Source organism: Felis catus, chromosome D3 (genome assembly GCF_018350175.1).
Source record: "Felis catus isolate Fca126 chromosome D3, F.catus_Fca126_mat1.0, whole genome shotgun sequence".
Lineage (NCBI taxonomy): Eukaryota > Metazoa > Chordata > Mammalia > Carnivora > Felidae > Felis > Felis catus.
This window is the reverse complement of record NC_058379.1, coordinates 6,802,853-6,820,755: the sequence shown is the minus strand read 5'-3', so window position 1 is coordinate 6,820,755 and position 17,903 is coordinate 6,802,853. Positions and strand designations below refer to the sequence as shown.

The following is a 17,903-nucleotide window of genomic DNA, read 5'->3' as shown; positions in this document are numbered from 1 at the left end:
CCCCCATGTCATGGCACAGAGGTGAACGGGAGACTCGACTCAGGGGCTGAGTCATTTGCCTGAGGTCACACGGCACGGGGCAGTTAAGAGGCAGGGCCAGGACGCAAACCCAAACTGGCCTCCCATCTGGGGGCTCTTTCCTATCCCTTCCCTCCCAATAACCCGGAAGGCCCGCTCTCATCTTGTGCAGATGATGGACTCTTGGACCAGGCTGTGTCCTCGCTGTCACTGCAGTGCTTTCGAAGGGCACAGCCTGGCATGGGCCTGGGCATACGGTAGGTACTCGGTAAAGTTCAGCGAATGAATCCTGGGCTGGTCTTGACACCCTTTCCCTGGCCAGCTCTGCGGGACCGGCTCGGCCCGGACAGTGAGGCCTTCTGTGGGGTTCTGCTGCCCTCTGCTGGTCTTGGCACAGGGACCACAAGGTGGCAACCTAGAGGGCCTCCATCCCCACGGTCCTCCCCTCGGTGGGGTCTCCAGGCACCGCTGTGGAGTCCACCTAAACTGGAGGTCGGCCTCAGTTTACCCACAGGGAAGAAAAGGGCGTCAGCGAGCTCCAAGAAACACCAATGATAATACTAAGCACAACGGACACTTACTGAGCCCTTACTGGGTACGAGGCACCGTGCTAAGCTAGGCGATTTGCTCTTGTCAAATCTGCACAGGAATCACACGAAACTCTCAATCCACTGACGAATCCTATGCCTCCACCTTCGAAATACAGGTGACCCTTGGGGCGCCTGGGTGGCTCAGTCGGTTGAGTGACTGACTCTTGATCATGTGGTTCAGGTCATGATCTCACAGTTTGTGAGATCGAGCCCTGTGTCGGGCTCTGCGTCGATAGCACGGAGCCTGCTTGGGATGCTCTCTCTCCCTCTCTCTCTGCCCCCCCCCCCGCTTGCATTCATTCTCTCTCTCTCCTCTCTCAAAATAAATAAATAAATAACTTAAAGAAAAACCACGGTTGACCTGTGAACAACACGGGTCTGATCTGCTCAGGCTCACTTACACACAGATTTTTCCCATAAATAACAGTACAAGACTGTAAACGCATTTTCCTTATGGTTTCTTAAGAAGGCTGTCTTTTCTGTAGCTTACTTCATCACAAGAATACACTACTTTGTTGCAATAATTGAATACACAAAATATGTGCTATTCAACTGTTTATATTATCAAGAAGGCTTCTGGTCCACAGGAGGCTCTTCGTAAGTTAAGCTCTTGGGGAGTCAAAAGATATACATGTGTTTTCAACCAACTCTCGTGTTGTTCAAGAGTCAACATTTCTAGAATCCAGTCTCTTTCACTGTCCCCACCTGGGTCCAACCTCCCTTGGACTTTCCCAGACAACGCCTGGTCCTCCCAGCTGCCACCCTCGTCCCTGCCACTGTGTTCTCCACCCTGCACACAGTGGGGTCCTATGAAAGCCAAGGCAGACCTTATCCGCCTTCAGGCTTTCATCTCATTCTGGGTAAAAGTCAAAGTCCTTATAGCGGTCAATGGCGCCCTCCATGATCAGGCACCTGCCAGTGCCCTGGCTTCATCTTCTACTCTCCCGCCCCCAACCCCAACCCCACCTACAGCTCCAGCTACCCGGGCCTCTTTGCTTTTCCTTTCACAACCAGGCATGTTCCTGCCTCAGGACCTTTGCACGGGCCATTCCCTCTGCTTGGAGCATTGTCACACTGGCTATCTGCTCTCCCATCTCTTTCAAGTCTCAAACGCCCCCCAGGAATCCCATAGGTGTGGTATTATCATTATTCCCATTTTACAGATGAGGAAACCAAGGTTCAGAAAGGCTAAGTCACTTGCCCAAGGTTTTCTAGTTGGGTTGGTGTGAAGTCCATATTAAAGAATTTCAATTGGATAGGAGATGCTCCACCCTAAAATTCACCATTTTTCTCCACAATGGGCGGTTTTTCTTTCAGATTATAAGGTGTCAGAAAAAGCTGGCTCCTACTGGGCGTTCGTTGATCGAGAATAATTATCAGTAGCCCCTGTCCCTAACCTGTGCGAAGTACTTCCTTTTGCAAGCACCGTGCCCCAGCTCCCCCAATTCTCACAAGCCCAACAAAACCCCACTTTCAGGATGAGAAACAGCCTTGGCCAAGTTCAATAACCTTGCCTCAAGTTACCAGGACAGGTGGGGGCCTGATCTCAAGTCTAAGCCCTTCACCTCGACACAACCCTGCAGGCTGGCAGAATCTGCTCAGCTGTATTTCAGGACATCTGTAGTCCCCGAGCGCAGGCAGCTGACAACAGGGCCCCGGCAGGAGGGGGAAACGAGGCCATGGGTGACAGCTGCCCACACGGGCACGCTGGTCGGTCATCTGTTCATTCATTCGGCGAGCCTGCTTCTGTGCCAGGATTTGGGGCGGGGTGGGGGGGACCCGGGGTGAGGCAGACCTGGCCCCTACCCCCCCAAGGGGCTCAAAACCTGGTCGGGGAGGCAGGACAGTGGATGTGTGATTTTCATGACACCATGGCTACAACTGAGGTGGAGATAAAGGTGGAGATCAAGTCACTAGAATTCGAGGAGGCTTCTCTGATAAGGGGACATTTGGACCTTGAAACATGAGCAGGAGACACTATCTGGTTAAAGGGAAAGGGGTCATCCCAATACTCACAGCCACTACAATTTCTCGGCAGCCTTCTGTGTGGCAGGAGCTGTCTGCGGTGTGGTACTCATATTAACGTCCCGCACCTCCTCAGCCCTTGTTGCGATGGGTACTATTATTATGCCCATTTTACAGATGAGGGGACTGAGACTCAGAGGCGTTAAGTGACTTGCATAAAGTTGCACAGCGGTCAAGGGGCTGGGACTGAGAGGGCAGAGGGTGGACCGTGAGAGGAAAGGGGTCAGCTCCGGGGCTTGCCTGTCCTCTTTGAGAACACTCTGGCTTTGTGCCCACTCCCAGACACTGTCTTAAACGTGTAACAATGCCTAACGGCTAACGTTCCTGAGAGCTTACCGTATTGTGCCAAGCTCCGTACTTGTCTTTCTCCTGTTTCTCCAAGCTTTACAACATCGTGAAACATGGAGAAAGCCAACAATCCCCATTTCACAGAAGTGAGGTTCTGGAAGGTCCGCTAACTTGCCCACAGGCACACAGCCAGGCGAGGACCGGGCCTTATCGCTCCCCGGAACCCACGGACTTTTGACCCTGAGATGTCACCTTCCTACCCACGTCGTTTGAGCAGTGCTTTCAAACTGTTTGGACCAGGGGCGCCCGGGTGGCTCAGCTGGTTAAGCGTCTAACTCTTTATTTCAGTTCGGGTCATGATCTCACGGTGCCTGAGGTCGAGCCCCCTGTCGGGGTCCATGCTGACCCCATGCTTGGGATTCTCTCTCCCCCACTAAAGCTCACGCTCTCTCTTTCTCTCAAAATAAATACATAAGCTTAAAAAAAAAATTTAAAAACAAACTGTTCGGACCAGAACCGCGGTAACAAATTCATTTTACATGACAAACCAGAACACGTTTACATATAGGCACACGTGACTAAAATAAATGTTTCTCCAAACGATACTTATTCTTATCACAGACAGCATATCCTGAGGCTCTCTCGTACATTCTGCTTCGTTACCAGAAAAATGCTTTGACCCAGTGATCCACTTCCGGGAAATGTATCCTACAGATATACCCCCATTTATATGAAACGTGTATGAACAAGGTTATTTACCGTAAGAGAAAAGACTCAAAACAACTCGAGGGTCCGACCGCAAGACGCCAACTGTACAATCTCTGCTACGGCCACACAGCGGACTACTATTATGCAGCCAAATAAAAGGACGAGGTGCTGATTGGAAATTTCCAAAAATATATCGTTAAGAAAAGCAAGGCACGAAATAGCAAGGTAGCGTGTGAGAGGTGGTTTAGAGTACCGTGGTTTTGTTTTGTTTTTTTTTTTTTTTGCTTGTAGCTCTGTAAGGAAACACTGCAAGACCATACAAGAAACGAAAGAAAGTGGTTTCCCACCCACCTGGAAGCTTCTAGAACATTTTGCTGTAGTTAGCCCTAGGCAGGGAGATCAGGGTAGTCAGGCAGAATTAGGAACGAAACTCTCCGTGTTCACCTTCCCGTATCAAAATGCTGTTTGGACCACGTGAGAAAAATGTCAAACGTTTAAGAGGAAAGAACAGGCGGCTGTAGCCCCCTCGAGTGCTTTGGCGGGTGCCTGCCAGGCCCCCCGGGGCCTCACTTACCCAGAGCTGCCACGATGAGGAAGAAGGAGGCCGCCACGAGGAAGGCCACATCGGGCTTGGTGTAGGACAGCAGCTTTTGTAGCGTAGCCCCAGACGCCTGCTCACGCGGGGGCCGGTCCTCCCCAGGGAAGCCCTCGGCCTCGGCTTCGGCCCCCCGCTCGAGGGCCTTGGCGTCCGGCCGCACCGTGGACAGCAGCCACCAGAGGAGGAAGGAAGCGGCAAGCGAGACGTAAGTCCACACGAACAGGGCCCAGAACCACGGGTCCCGGACTGGCTTGCGCACCTCGGAGAAGAGCAACAGCTTCACCATGGCGTAAACGCCCACAAAGAGGCACACGAGGGCGATGACCGTCCAGGAGGCCCGAAGCCGCCGCGGCCCGAGGGCGCTGTTCTTGGCCACGCCAATGGTGGCTCCCAGCAGCAGGCAGCTGCGGTACAGGCAGGCCGCCCAGAGGTCCAGCACCGAGTCAAAGATGTTGAAATGGCGGATGTCCTCCAGCAGGCTGCGATCCAGGTGGCTGAGGATGTAGATGGCCGTGGTCATGCCGACGTCCATGCTCATGAAGGCCAGGGTCACCACCACCGCCTTCCACAGCTGCATCCTGCTGGCTGGCGAGGGGCAGGTGCCGAGGGGCGGGCTCTAGCTCACGGGGGCAAGGCCATTGTCCGTGGGGTGAGGCCAGACCTGTAGGGGCGACAGGGCAAGGAGGTCAGGCGTGCCGCTTGTTGGCTGTGTGACTTCGGGCAAGTCGCTTGACATCTCTACGCCTCGGTTTCCTCATCCGCCAGATGGCAGTGACAAGCATCCTGATTTCCCAGGAGTTTCGTGAAGATTCCATTCATTTAAGGAATGTTTACCGAACACCAAGGTTTATTGAGTGGGCCAGACTCTGTTCTTTGTGTTGGGATTTCACGACGAACAAAAACAAAGACCCCTGATTCTGTGGAGATGGTACACGCAGGCCAGAGACGGAGAAACACAACGAGTAAACGATACGGTTAAGAGATAGGGCTGGGGGGAAAGAACGGGGTGTAGGGGATGGGGGGCAATGGGGACAGTTTTAAATAGGGGGGTCCAGGAAATGGTGAGGGCAATTTTTTTTATCTGTTTACTTATTTATTTATTAAAGTTTATTTATTTTGAGTGAGAGAGAGTGCAAGTGGCGAGGGGGCAGAGAGAGGGAGAGACAGAATCCCCAGCAGAGACCGACGTGGGGCCTGAACTCGCGAACCGTGAGGTCACGACCTGAGCCGAGGTCAAGAGTCAGCCGGTTAACCGACTGGGCCACCCGGGTGCCCTGAGGGCAATTTGAAACAGGGGGTCCGGGAAAGACCTCGCGAGGAAGGTAACACTTGAGCAAGATCGAGAAGAGGTGAGGGGGTCCACCATGCGGCTATCTGGGGGAAAAGCACTTTCTGCTGGAATAGTCAGCGCCACAGCCCCGAGGTAGGAGTGTGCCGATGTGCTTGAGGGAGGCAAGGACACCCCACGTGGCCTGGGGGGTGAGGGTGCAGGGCATCTGGAGGACTCTGCAGACAAAATTGAGATCAGCTTTAAAACAGCATGAGGTTCGATGCATGAGCATCAGTTCTGGCCACAGTGCCTAGCACGTAATAATTGCTGCTGATTGTTACCACTGTATACAGTGGGTGCTTAATAAATAAATGTTTGCTTAGTTCTCTCCTCCCCAAATCAGGCCTTTTGTCTCCCCAAATAAAACTTTACTCTCTTAGACCAAGAGGGGGTGACCGCAGGTCCTAGGAGCAACCCAGGGACTTTCACATCCGCCTGGAAGTTTCCAGAATCCTTTCCTCCAGCCCAGGTTGCCCTTCACCTCCTGACTTGGGCCCTTTTGGCTTTCTGGAGCTTAATGTCTGCTTTGTCCAAAGCACCCCCCATACTGGGTCCCCCGGGACTGAGCCAGCGCCTGGGAGAGCCCGGGAGCTGCAGGGACACTGCAGGATGTGGGCCCGGTGGGGACTTTGGAAGTGGGGCTTGTCCAGGGCAGGACTGGGACTAGGCTGGGCATGTGCCTCTGAGTGCTGCCTCTTGACTTGGCTCCATCCCTTTTCATCCTGGGGACTTTATCGTCCCATCTGCAAAATGGACAAAGTTCTGGAGTCCCCAAGTGAAAAGGAGAGGCACGGAACACCGGGAGGGGTCACTCTGAGTGAGCAGTGACTGCAAAGGGGGCCACCTCAAGAGACCTCCTCCCCAACAGCTCTGGTGCACAAAGTCTCTTGGCTCATGTTCTGGAGTGCTAGAAACCCCACACAACCCCATGAGGCGGCTGCTTCCACACCCCATATATGGTTGGAGAAACTGAGGCACAGAGAGGCAAAAGCATGTGCCCCGCATCACTCTGCAACAAAGGGCCAAGCCAGGACTTGAGCCAGTACGTGAAGGATCCCGGCACCTAACTCTGAACCTTTGTGCCTGGTGCACAGCAGCTGCCCAGTAAGTACAAGCAAATATGGGGCGCCTGGCGGGGCTCAGTCGGCGAAGCATCTGACTCTTGGTTTCAGCTCAGGTCAGAATCTCACGGTTTGAGAGTTTGAGCCCCATGTCAAGCTCTGTGCTGATAGCGCAGAGCCTGCTTGGGATTCTCTCTCTCCCTCTCTCTCTCTGCCCTTCCCCGGCTCATGCTCACTCTCTCGCTCTCAAATAAACTTAAAAACATTTTTTTAAGTACAAGAGGTTATGTAAACACAACCCTTCCTGTGGGCCTGGCATTACAAATACATATACATATACATATACATATACATATACATATACATATACATATACATATACATATATTTTTACTTTTATTTCTTAATAGGATTTTATTTTATTTTTCTTTTTAAGTAGGCTCCATGCCCAAAGTGGGGCTTGAACTCAGGACCCCAAGATCAAGAGCCTCACGCTCGACTGACTGAGCCAGCCAGGCACCTCAGGCCCAGCCTTTTATATAGGCCATGCACTTCATATGTGTTTGCTTATTTAATCCTCACAACTTGTGAGATTTGTACTTTCACCATCCCCTTTTAACAGATGGAGAAATTGAGGCCCAGAGAAGTTAAGAACTTGCACAAGATCACACAGCTGGTGAGTAGCAGAGCTGGGATTTGAACCCAGAGCTACCTGGCTCCAGAATCTGGGCCCTACACTGTTAAGCTAAAACACTTGTCAATATAACAAGTGCTAACAGGGAGTATTTGTCAAAGGAAAATAGAGTCTGCACAAGAGGGGGCTCAGCCAAGAGGCAGAGCCGATGGCATCCGTGATGAGAACGGTGACAACGGTACCGACAGCTAATGCTGATTGACGTAAATGTGTGTCTGACACTGTTCTAAGTGCTTTAAATGCATTAATCTTCACAAGAATCCTGTGAGGTAGGTTCTATTATTATCCCTATTTTATAGTCAAGAAAATTGAGGCACAGAGAGGTTAAGTGAGCTGTCCCAGATCACACAGCTAGGAAGTAAGTGGCTGAGCTGGAAGGTGAACCCAGGCCACGGAGTTCTAAAATCTGGGCTCTCAACTCCAAAGCCCTAATGCTCCAAAACAGCCTCTTCAGGGGGTAGGCAAGACCCCTAATGATGCTCAGGAGGGGTCTCAGATGCAGAAAGAACCCAGGGGTGTGACAGTCCCTGAGCCTGGGCCCCACGGAGAGTCCGGCACTTCTGACTAGACTCAGATCAGTCCCAGAGAAGGCTACCTTGTCAGCAGCTGTATCTCCTAAGGAAGGCAGGGCTGAATGGGACCAGGGGCAGGGGAGGGGGCAGTGGTAGGGATGGTGGGGACAGACACCCCCTGCCCAGTCCCTTGCTCCACCCCAAGTCCCAGCTGGGCTGCCGGCAAAGGCTCTCGTCTGCTGCAATGCAGAGGCCTCGGGGAGCCAGCGAGTGGGCGAGCGTGAGTCGGAGCCCGGGGAGGGACGCTCCTGGCCCGGTGCCGCGCCAGGCCTCCTGGCCAAGCCACCGCCGGCTACCCAGGCCCTGCCAGCCACCTTGGCTGTTGCTCACCTCTTGGTGGGCACAAGGAGTTCCTTGGCCCCGGAAAGGAGCTGGGGTTCAGAAGCGGGACAGGAGGCGTATCTGCCAGAGACCTGCCGAGGGACGTAGCCGGCTCTTCCTGCCCCCAACCCCAGTCACTGGGGGAGTTCCTTCCCAACACCCCTCCGCTTGGGGTTATGGCAACCCCGTTGGACAGCCACCCACACGGGGACCCCAGCTGTTCATCTGCACCGGGAAAAGCAAAGTTTCACACTCCAGCATCATGGACTATGTGAAGCACGTGAAGCACAGGAAACTGAGGCACAGAGAATAAGGGGGTGAGGCCTGTCTAGGGTCACCCAGTGGCCTGGGGACAGAGCAGCTATAGCACCATGGTCCCATACTCCCAAGTGCTGAGTCCTTGTATCCAGGCCCTGATGGAGCAGAATCCAACTCGGGTCAGGTTACAGCCCTCGGTGGGGACAGGCTACTCTGTTATTTTTAAAGTTACTGAGTAGGAGGGTGAAGGGGACAAGACCACCAGCCAAGACTGTGAGGGGACCGTGGGGCTGCCTGGAGGCACATCCCTGCCCTCCAGCTGCCTGATCTGGAGGATACAGCTGAGCTCAGCCGGGTGGAGCTGGAGGGCAAGCTCTGGGCACATGGGTGCCGAGTGTGGCCCGAGGGACAAGGACAAGGTGGTGGCCAGAGGCCAGAGCAGGCACTGCCCAGGTTGTGACATGGCCCAAGAAGACAGGGGCAACTTGCCTTGCCCCCAAATGCTAAGGAACGGCACAGGCTTAGCAAGTGACCCCATGTCCACAGGGGGTCCTACCAAAGGATTTTCGTCTCAGTAGAAACGGTGGATGGGGCATTTCCAGCCGTCAGCTGCACAAAAGGAAAGTCTGCAACAGCCAGATCAGAAGCAATTATTACAATCACAACGGCTCCCGTGTGTGGAGGGCCACTACCTGCCAGACAATGACCTCCCAGTTCAGCTCATCCTCACTCCTCTCCTGGGAGGTCCTCATGCAATCATGCCCACTGTACAGACGGGGAAATGGAGGCCAGGGTAAGTTAAGTGGCACACAGAGAACAGGCAAAGGCAGGACGGAAACTCAACACTTGCCTCTCTGGGTGGGACGTGCCCAGACTACTCAGGGACTCAGGGACCACGACAAAAGGGTCCTGAAGGACCTGGGTGGCCCAAGCAGCTCGGTCCACTCCTAACTTGGTGAACTTTTCACCCCAAAGTTGTCATGGCCCATTCACTGCTCAGCAAACACTGGCTAACGGAGGCTGGTGTTATCAAGGGGTTTCCGGATGCAGGGCCAGGACTGGGCCAGGTCCACTTTCTTCCATCCTGAGGCCAGTCCTGCTGAACCCACCACATCTCATGCTGGGACTGGTCCTCTCGCAGAGACTTGGGAAAGTTGTTTCAGGTAACTCCTGGCCCTGGGCAAGGCAAACTGGGGAGCTGCTGTGGACCTTCCTACAACCGTCCTCTTGTCACCTGTCACCTGCCCCTCTGAAGCAGGGGAATGGAGGCCAGTCTATCTCCAGGGGGTGGGGCAGAGGATGGTGAACCCCGTCAGACCAGTTTAAGGCTCTCTTAAACAACATTAGGTCTGGGGAGGAGGCACCTCGTTTTAACACAGACCCACACACCCACAAACAAGGGAGGAGCCCCGGGGAACCCATAGGCCTAACTGCCAGGGTGGATGCGCTGGAAGGTCAGCCCAGGGGCCAGCGGGGGATACTGAGGGAAAAGCTTTCCCAAGATCAGCAGGCCCAGGTCGCCCCCCCTCCTCCCCCTCCGCTCCCAGGCTTCTGCTACAGCCAGGGCGCTCAGGATCCGTGGGCAGGCACCGCTGTAGAACGTGGGGAGCCCTGGGAAGTCGCGCCAGTCCGATCCTTGGGGGAGAACATCCATCCCAAGATCCTCCCCAAAAGGCGCCCCCACCATTTTCCAAGAGGCAGCAGCGCCAGAGGAGTTAAAAAAAAAAAAAAAAGCAACATTCACCCTGCGGGCGTGGAAAGGATGCTGCCGCAGGGGTGGGGGGCTGGGCCAGCGGCCGCGGGCGCCTGGGGACAGGGGCGGGGGCCAGAAAGGCTCCCAAAAGGCTGCCACCTTCAACCGTGATGTCTACCTCTGGGGCAAGGGGACCCAGACGCCCCCAGCCTGTGTGGAGCTTGGCACCCCGGCCTGGGAAGGACCTGTTCGGGGGTCCTGGACGCCGCGCTCTTACCTGTTACCTTACCTGACACCAGGTGAGCCGTGGGGAGGGGGCGCAGAGGGCTCGGGTCTTCAGGGGCGCGGGTTCCGCAGCTCATTGGAGGCTGCGCCCGGCGCTGCGCTCGCTCCGCTCCTCCCGCTGATCCTCCCCGCCTCCCACCCCGGCGGCGCCGCGGCAAGGTCGGAGCAGAGCGGGGCGGGCGCCCAGGCCAGCTGACGGGTGGGGCGGGGCCTCCCCGGCGGGGCGGGGCCCGAGCTAGCCGCCCGCCCACCTGCGACGAGCCCCGCCCCCTCCCCCCAAGCCACGCCCTCCAGCCCCGCACTTCTGGTCTGGAGGCTCCAGGGCCAATGTGGGCACACAGAGATGTCCTGACCTGGTGGGGGCGCCACCTCTTTCATGGGTCTTTTCCTCTGGAGGGACCGTCTGCCAGCCCCGGAGGGTGGGCGTTATGATCCCCTTTTTTTCCTTAGTTCCTTCCTCCCTCCCCTCCCTTCCTTCCATCCTCTTTGTCTTTCTCCCTGTCTCTCCCTCTCTTTCTTTCAACAAATATTTGTCCAGCACCTACAATGTGCCTTGTACCGTTCTGGGCTTTTGAGATGCAACAGTGAAGAAAACAGGATCCTTGTCTGCTGGAGCTGACATGCTAGTGAGGGAGTCAGGCAATACATATAATCAATAAGTAAAGTATATCTGGTGGCAGGGAATACATTTTATGGAGAAAAATAGAGCAGGGTAGTAGGGATTGGGAGAGGGGAAACAGCAATACATACCGAGTGACTGCTGGGTGCTGGGTGCTAGGAATATGGCTGAGTGCGAAAAAAGGAAAACAACCACCCTTTGCAGGGTAGGGGAGACAGGAAATCAACAAGTCAATACATAAGATCATTTCGGTTAGTGGTAAGTGCTATAAAGGAATCAAACTGGGTGGGGTGGTGGAAAGTGACCCACCCCTACTTTAGCTGGGAAGGCTCTTAGAGAAAGGTGTAAGGTGAGTAGGCTTCCTGGCAAAGGATGTGGCCTGAACCCAGAGCCACGGAGAGTAGGTCAAGGTCCAGAGAATCGGCAAGTGGGGCAACATCTCCCCTCACCTCTCCATCCTTCAGTCAAAGGCTTAAAGCACTTGGAATTTATAAAAAAATTTTTTTAATGTTTTTTTTTTTTATTTTTGAGAGAGAGAGAGAGAGAGAGAGAGAGAGAGAGAGAGAGAGAGAGCGCAGGGGAGGGGCAGAGAGAGAGGGAGACACAGAATCCGACGCAGACTCCAGGCTCTGAGCTGTCAGCACAGAGCCCGACGCAGGGCTAGAACTCACCAACCTCGAGATCGTGACCTGAGCCGAAGTCGGACGCTTAACTGACTGAGTCACCCAGGCGCCCCAAAGAACTCTGAATTTAAAACAGCCTCTGCTACTACAAGGCACAGCCTCCTTCAAGGGGAAATTTGGCAAAGTTCAGAATGTAAAAAGCACTTTTTGGGGACCCACTGGGAATTTCTTCTATAGAGAAGACTTGTGGAGGGGAGCAAAGATACCAGTTTTCAGATAGTAACTGTACTACCAAAAATCTGGAAATAACCTAAATACCCTTCTATAGGGAATTGGTCAACTCATGGCTCACAGAACACTATGGCAGGGGAAAAATAATGTATGTATGTATCTATATACAAAAGTTCTATAAAGGTGTGGGATGACCTCCTGCATGTATTGAGTGAAAACAAGGGACATAGGGGCGCCTTGGTGGCTCAGGTGGTTGACAGTCTGACTCTTGATTTTGGCTCAGGTCATGATCTCACAGTTCATGCCCGCATCATGTCCCTCGCTGACAATGTGGAGCCTGCTTGGGATCCTCTCTCTCTGCCCCTCCTCTGCTTACATATTCTTTCTCAAAATAATAAATAAACCTCAAAAAAAAAAGGGGGGGGGGGAAACAGAATAAAGTTGAAGTCTCTTAATGTTTGTGCAAAAACAAAAGCAAATATATGATTATACTTGAAGAAAGCATTCTGGATGGGCTATCCAAAAGTCAGAATGACTCAGAGTTGGGTCGAGATCCAGGCTCTGTCATTTCTGCTGTGTGAAAACATCCAACGCAGTACTGAAGGAGAAAAACAGAGTCGGAGGACTGACACTACCCGACTTCAAGACTTACTATAAAGCTACCATAATAAGACAGTGTGGTTTGGATGAAAGAAGAGACACACAGATCAATGGAACAGTAGAGAGAGTCCAGAAATAGACCTGTATAAATATAGTCAACTGATCTGTAACGAAGGAGCAAAGGTGGATAATGCAGCAAACATTGTCTTTTCAACAAATGGTGTGGGGACGACTGGGCACCCACATGGCAAAAAAAAAAAAAAAAAAAAATCTAGACTCAGACCTTACACTCTTCACGAAAATTAACTCAAAATGGACCACAGACCTAAATGTAAAGTGCAAAACTATACAAGTCTTAGAAGATAACATAGGACAATATCTAGGTTCTCTTGGGAATGAAGATGATTTTTGGATGCACCATCAAAGGCATGATTCATGAAAGAATTGATAAGCGGAACTTCATTACAGTTAAAAACTTCTACTCTGCAAAAGATACTGTCAAGAGAGTGGGAAGACAAGGCACAGACTGGGAGGAAATACTTGCAAAAAATATACCTGATAAAGCCAAATGTCTTCTTATCCAAAACAATACATAAATCTCAACAACAACAACAACAAAAACAAACCACAAATAGCCCAATTTTAAAAAGAGGCAAAAGGGGCATCTGGGTGGCAGTCAGTGAAGCGGCCAACTCTTGATCACGGCTCAGCTCATGATCTCACAGTTTGTGAGCTCAAGCCCCGCAAGGGCTCTGCGTTGATGGCGTGAAGGCTGCTTGGGATTCTGTCTCTCCTTCTCTCTGCCTCTCACCCGCTTGTGCTTGCGTGCTCGCTGTCTCTCTCTCTCTCCCCCCAAATAAATAAATATATAAACTTAAAACAACAACAAAAAAAATAGAGGCAAAAGACTTGAACAGACACCTCACCAAAGAAGATATACAGATGGCAAATAAACATATGAAGTGATGCTCAAAATCATGTCATTAGGAAATTGCAAATTAAAACAACAATGCGATACCATTACCTACCTAACAGAATTGCTAAAATCCAAAACATTGACAACACCAAATGCTGGTGAAGATGTGGAGCCACAGGAACTTTCATTCATTGCTGGTGGGAATGCAAAACAGTAGTTACTTTTGAAGAGTTTGGTGGTTTCTTATAAAACTAAACATACGCTTACTGTATGATTCAGCAAATGCGCCCCTAGGTATTTACCCAAATGAATTGAAAACTCATGTCCACATAAAAGCCCGAAAATGGATGTTTATAGCAGCTTTATTCATAATTGCCAAAGCTTGGAAGCAAGCAAAATGTCCTTCAGTAGGTGGATGGATGACCGTGGTACCTCCAGATAATACAGGATCGTTCCATTCTCAAGCCATGGAAAGACATGGAGGGAACATAAACGCCTATTACTAAGCGAAAGAAGCCAATCTGAAAAGGCATAACATTCTGGAAAAGACAAAACTAAGGAGACAGTAAAAGGATCAGTGGTTGCCAGGGGTTAGGGAGTGGGGAGGGCTGAACAGCAGAGCACAGAGGATTCTGAGGGCGGTGAAACTATTCTGTATGATACCATGATGGTAGATACGTGTTGTTATACATTGTCAATAGCCATAGATGTACAATTTCAAGAGTGAACCCTAACATAAACTATGGGCTTTGGGTAACAATACCGTGTCAGTGTGACTTAGTCTATTGTAACAAATGTACCACTCTGGTGAGGGGTGCTGACACTGGGGGATAGGCTGGGGGGACATGGGGTATATGGCAAATCTCTGTACTTTCCACTCAATTTTGCTGTGAACCTAAAAGTGCTCTAAAAAGTGAAGTCTACTAAAAGATGGTTAACATGGTAAATTTTATGTTATGTATATTTTACTGCAATGAAAAAATTTACAGTGTTCGTAGCGCCTTTATTCATGACATCTCCAAACTGGAAACAATACAAATGTCCCTCGACTGCAGAATGGCTCAATGGATGGAGGGGTCACCCTGTGGAATATTAAGGAGCCACAAAAAAGCATAAACTGTCTCCAGCTACACACAACACCCGTGAATCTCAAGAACAGAATGCTGAGTGAGAGGGGCGCCTGGGGGGCTCAGTCGGTTAAGCGTCTCACTCTTGATTTCAGCTCAGGTCATGATCTCATGGTTTGTGGGACTGAACCCCGCATCGGGCTCGGCACTAATAGCACAGAGCCTGCTTGGGATTCTCTCTCTCTCTCTCTCTCTCTGTCTCTCTCTCTCTCTCTCTTTCCCTCCCCTGTGCTTGTGCCCGTACTCTCTCTCTCTCTCAAAATAAACAAACTTTTAAAAATTAAATAAAAAAAAAAAAGAATGCCAAGTGAGAGAAGCACTATACAAAATAATACATACTACATGATTTTATTTGTATCAAATTCAGCAACAGGCAAGACTAATCTTTGTTCTTAGGAGTCAGGGTGATGATTAGTCTGGACTGAGCAGGGATATAGTGGGAGCTTCTGCAGGCTGGAATGTTCTGTCGTTGGGTCTGGATGCTGGTTACCTGTGTGTGTCTAGTTTGTAAAAAATTACCAAACGGTACACTTAAGATGTGCCTTTTTTTTTTTTTTATAGTATGCTCTCTATGAATTCAAAAGAACGTGCACAGACACATATATATATACATATGTGCAACATGCATATATACATGTGCATATACATATGTACACAACCCCACACACAAACACACTCTGGAATCAGAGGGAAGGATGGGTGCTGAAATTTTGGTTCTGCCGCTTACTAGGCTTATGATCCTAGACAGGCCCCTGTACTTCACTGAGCTCATCTGTACGATACATGTCCCAATACCTCACACAGACATCAGTGCTGGTTGAAAGCACATCGATCCAGTATTTACTATTAACATTCTTGCTGTTCCCTTTGGTGACTGAGCCCGGGCTGGGGCAGGGTGGGGGCAGGGACACTGCTTCCGAGGAGGAGGGGGGGCCACTGGGAGGGCCAGTCTAAACCGATAAGCAAAAGATGCTCACCTTGCAAAATGTTGCAAAGGGAGGAATCTGAGCAGGTGCACTGGTGGGAAGATGCCTGTGCAGGGCCTGCCCTGGGCCTCTGGGAGAGGAAGGCAGTTAGGGGGGTAATGAGTGCAGAGCTGGGGAAATAGATCCTTTCTTGGAGAGCAGGGCCTTCCACTATCGCTGGGCAATCAAGACACCCATGAAAGTTTAAATACCTTCTCAGGCCACACAGCTCTGGCCTGGGGAGCTTCATCCTTGAGGGGGAAGCAGACCTCCAGGGGGATTTCCCCCTTGGGGAAGCCTAGTACCTTCAGGAGGCTTGGGCTGGGTCCTCGGATCCTCGAGGCCCAGTGACCTAGATTTCATGCCTGAGGAGGGGAAAGGCAGACCCGGCCATACGTTTAGGAACAACCTGGCAGGATCAGACTCCTGTTCCATTCCAGACCCTACAACTTATGAACCGTGTCACCTTGAATGACCTTGGGTCATTTAACCTCTCTGACCTTCGTTTTCCACTTCTGTACAATGCGGATAATTTCTGCCTCATAAGGTTGGTTGCAAGGATTAAGCAGCTTCCCTTTGCGTGTAGAGTAAAATCCAAAGTGTTAACAGTGGTATCTTACGCCCAGTAATTTGGCCCGAATGCCACCCTGGCCTCATTCCGTATGACTTGCCCTCTTCTATGCCTTGCTGTTCTCCCAGCATGGCAAGTTCATCCCACGGGAGGGGATTTACATTTTTAGTCCCCCTGCCTAGAACCCTTTTCTGCCAGATCTGGGTGCAGCAGTTGGGGCTCGGCTAAAATGTCACTCTCAGGGAGGTGTTCTCCGGCCTCCCTGTGTAAAGCGGTCACCTCCAGGCACTCTCCATCCCATCACCTAGCTTGTCTTCCTTGCACTTACGGCTGAATGAAAATACCTTGACCATGTACCATGTATTTGTTTCTTTGCTTGCTCCTGTTCCTCCCCCCCCCCCCCCCCCCCCCGCCCTACCTTGACTGAGTTTCAGAAGGGCAGGGACCTTATCTGTCAGTCAAAACACACTTCCTGACACAGGCCAACCTCCCACACTTGGGGTGGTCCTGCCCGCCCCCCCTCCCCGGGCCCTGGCCAGCCAGTGTGAAAACCAATCAGGCTGTTGCCCTGAGAGCAGAAGCCTTCTCCCAGCCCCCCAAGGTGCTGGCTGGAGCCCTGGACCCCTGAACATGCTGCTGGAGACGGCCGGGGAAGGCAGCCTGGCACCATACCACAGGACGTGAAGTTCTCCCGTCTCCCTTGGTAGGAGCTTCGGTAGGAGCCACTGGCAGGCATCAGGGGTCGATCTGCCACAGAGCTGAGAGGAACCAGGGACTGTGCTGTCTGTGAGTGTGAGTGAGCGTGCCGGATGTGTGAGTGTGCGGCTGTGACCGTATGTGAGGTGTTTTGTGTGTGTGAGTGAGGGTGAGTGGATGTGTGAGTGTGTCGCTGGTACAAGTGTATTTGTGACGGTGTGTGAATGTGTGTTAGCATATGTGAGCATGTAAGGGTGTGCATGAGTGTGTACGTGTGTCACTGCCAGTGTGAGTGCGTGGGTGTAAACCCGACTATACATCTGAAGGAAAGGAAAGCATCAAGAAAATAAATGATGGGGCACCTGGGCGGCTCAGGTCACGATCCCCCGAGTTGTGAGCTGGAGCCTGCTTCAGATCCTCTGTCCTTTTCTCTCTCTGCTCCTTCCCAGCTTGTGCGTGCACCCTCTCTCACAAATAAACATTTAAGATAAGAGAAAAGACAAGAGAAAAGAAAGAAAAGAAAAGAAATGCCAACAAGCACAAAGAGAAAATCAGAAATCCTTCAGCAACCAACCACTCGGAGGACTCCCATTGTGAACCCTGGGGCAGGTCACCGCCCCTCTCTGAGCCTCAGTTTCCCCCTCTGTAACAATGGTAAGACAGTACCTCGCTCAAAGGTTTGCCGTAGGGATGGAAGCAGGTAAGGTGGAGGCTCGGCCAACAGGAGTTATCATTTGTGGTCATCTGCGTATCTGGGGTAAGGGCTGGAGTCTTGAGGCCCAGGCCTCCCCACACCACGCTGAGCCAGGGAGGGAACTCTAGGACAGGGGTCGAGATCTGTTGCAGGGGACACGACTTCCCCAGTCACAGGGCTGCCATCCAAGCTTCTTCCCGGGGCTTTGCGGCTCTGGACTTGGGGGGTGAACCGAGGACCAAGATGGGGGTCCCCCAGACAAGTACGTAGGAGCTACGATGGGTGTCCCCGAGGTAGGGGCGCACACTCTAAAAGAAAAACACACTCATCTCACACAGCAGCCGCGCACAGCACAACTGGGAGCCGGTCGTGCGGGGTGTGGCCGCCAGCAGACCACACCCCGTTCCCCGCCTACACTTG

At 52.0% G+C, this 17,903-nt stretch overlaps 1 protein-coding gene across 4 annotated transcripts in view; it reads right to left on the bottom strand.

The window, feature by feature from the left end:
• Positions 1-17,900, bottom strand: part of ABCB9 (ATP binding cassette subfamily B member 9) — a 36,488-nt gene extending 18,588 nt beyond the window's left edge. The window contains exons 1-3 of one of the 4 annotated variants that reach the window (XM_045041753.1): positions 17,456-17,900; positions 13,543-13,624; positions 4,204-4,888 (exon numbers count right to left, since the gene is read on the bottom strand). In XM_045041753.1, the coding sequence (XP_044897688.1) occupies positions 4,204-4,804 (601 nt within the window). In that variant the 5' untranslated portion in view covers positions 4,805-4,888; positions 13,543-13,624; positions 17,456-17,900. Of the gene's footprint in view, positions 1-4,203; positions 4,889-10,433; positions 10,622-13,542; positions 13,625-17,455 lie in introns of those variants that run through there. The other 3 variants (XM_023241353.2, XM_023241354.2, XM_023241352.2) reach the window with 3 other exon arrangements.
• Between the last annotated feature and the right edge of the window lie 3 nt (positions 17,901-17,903).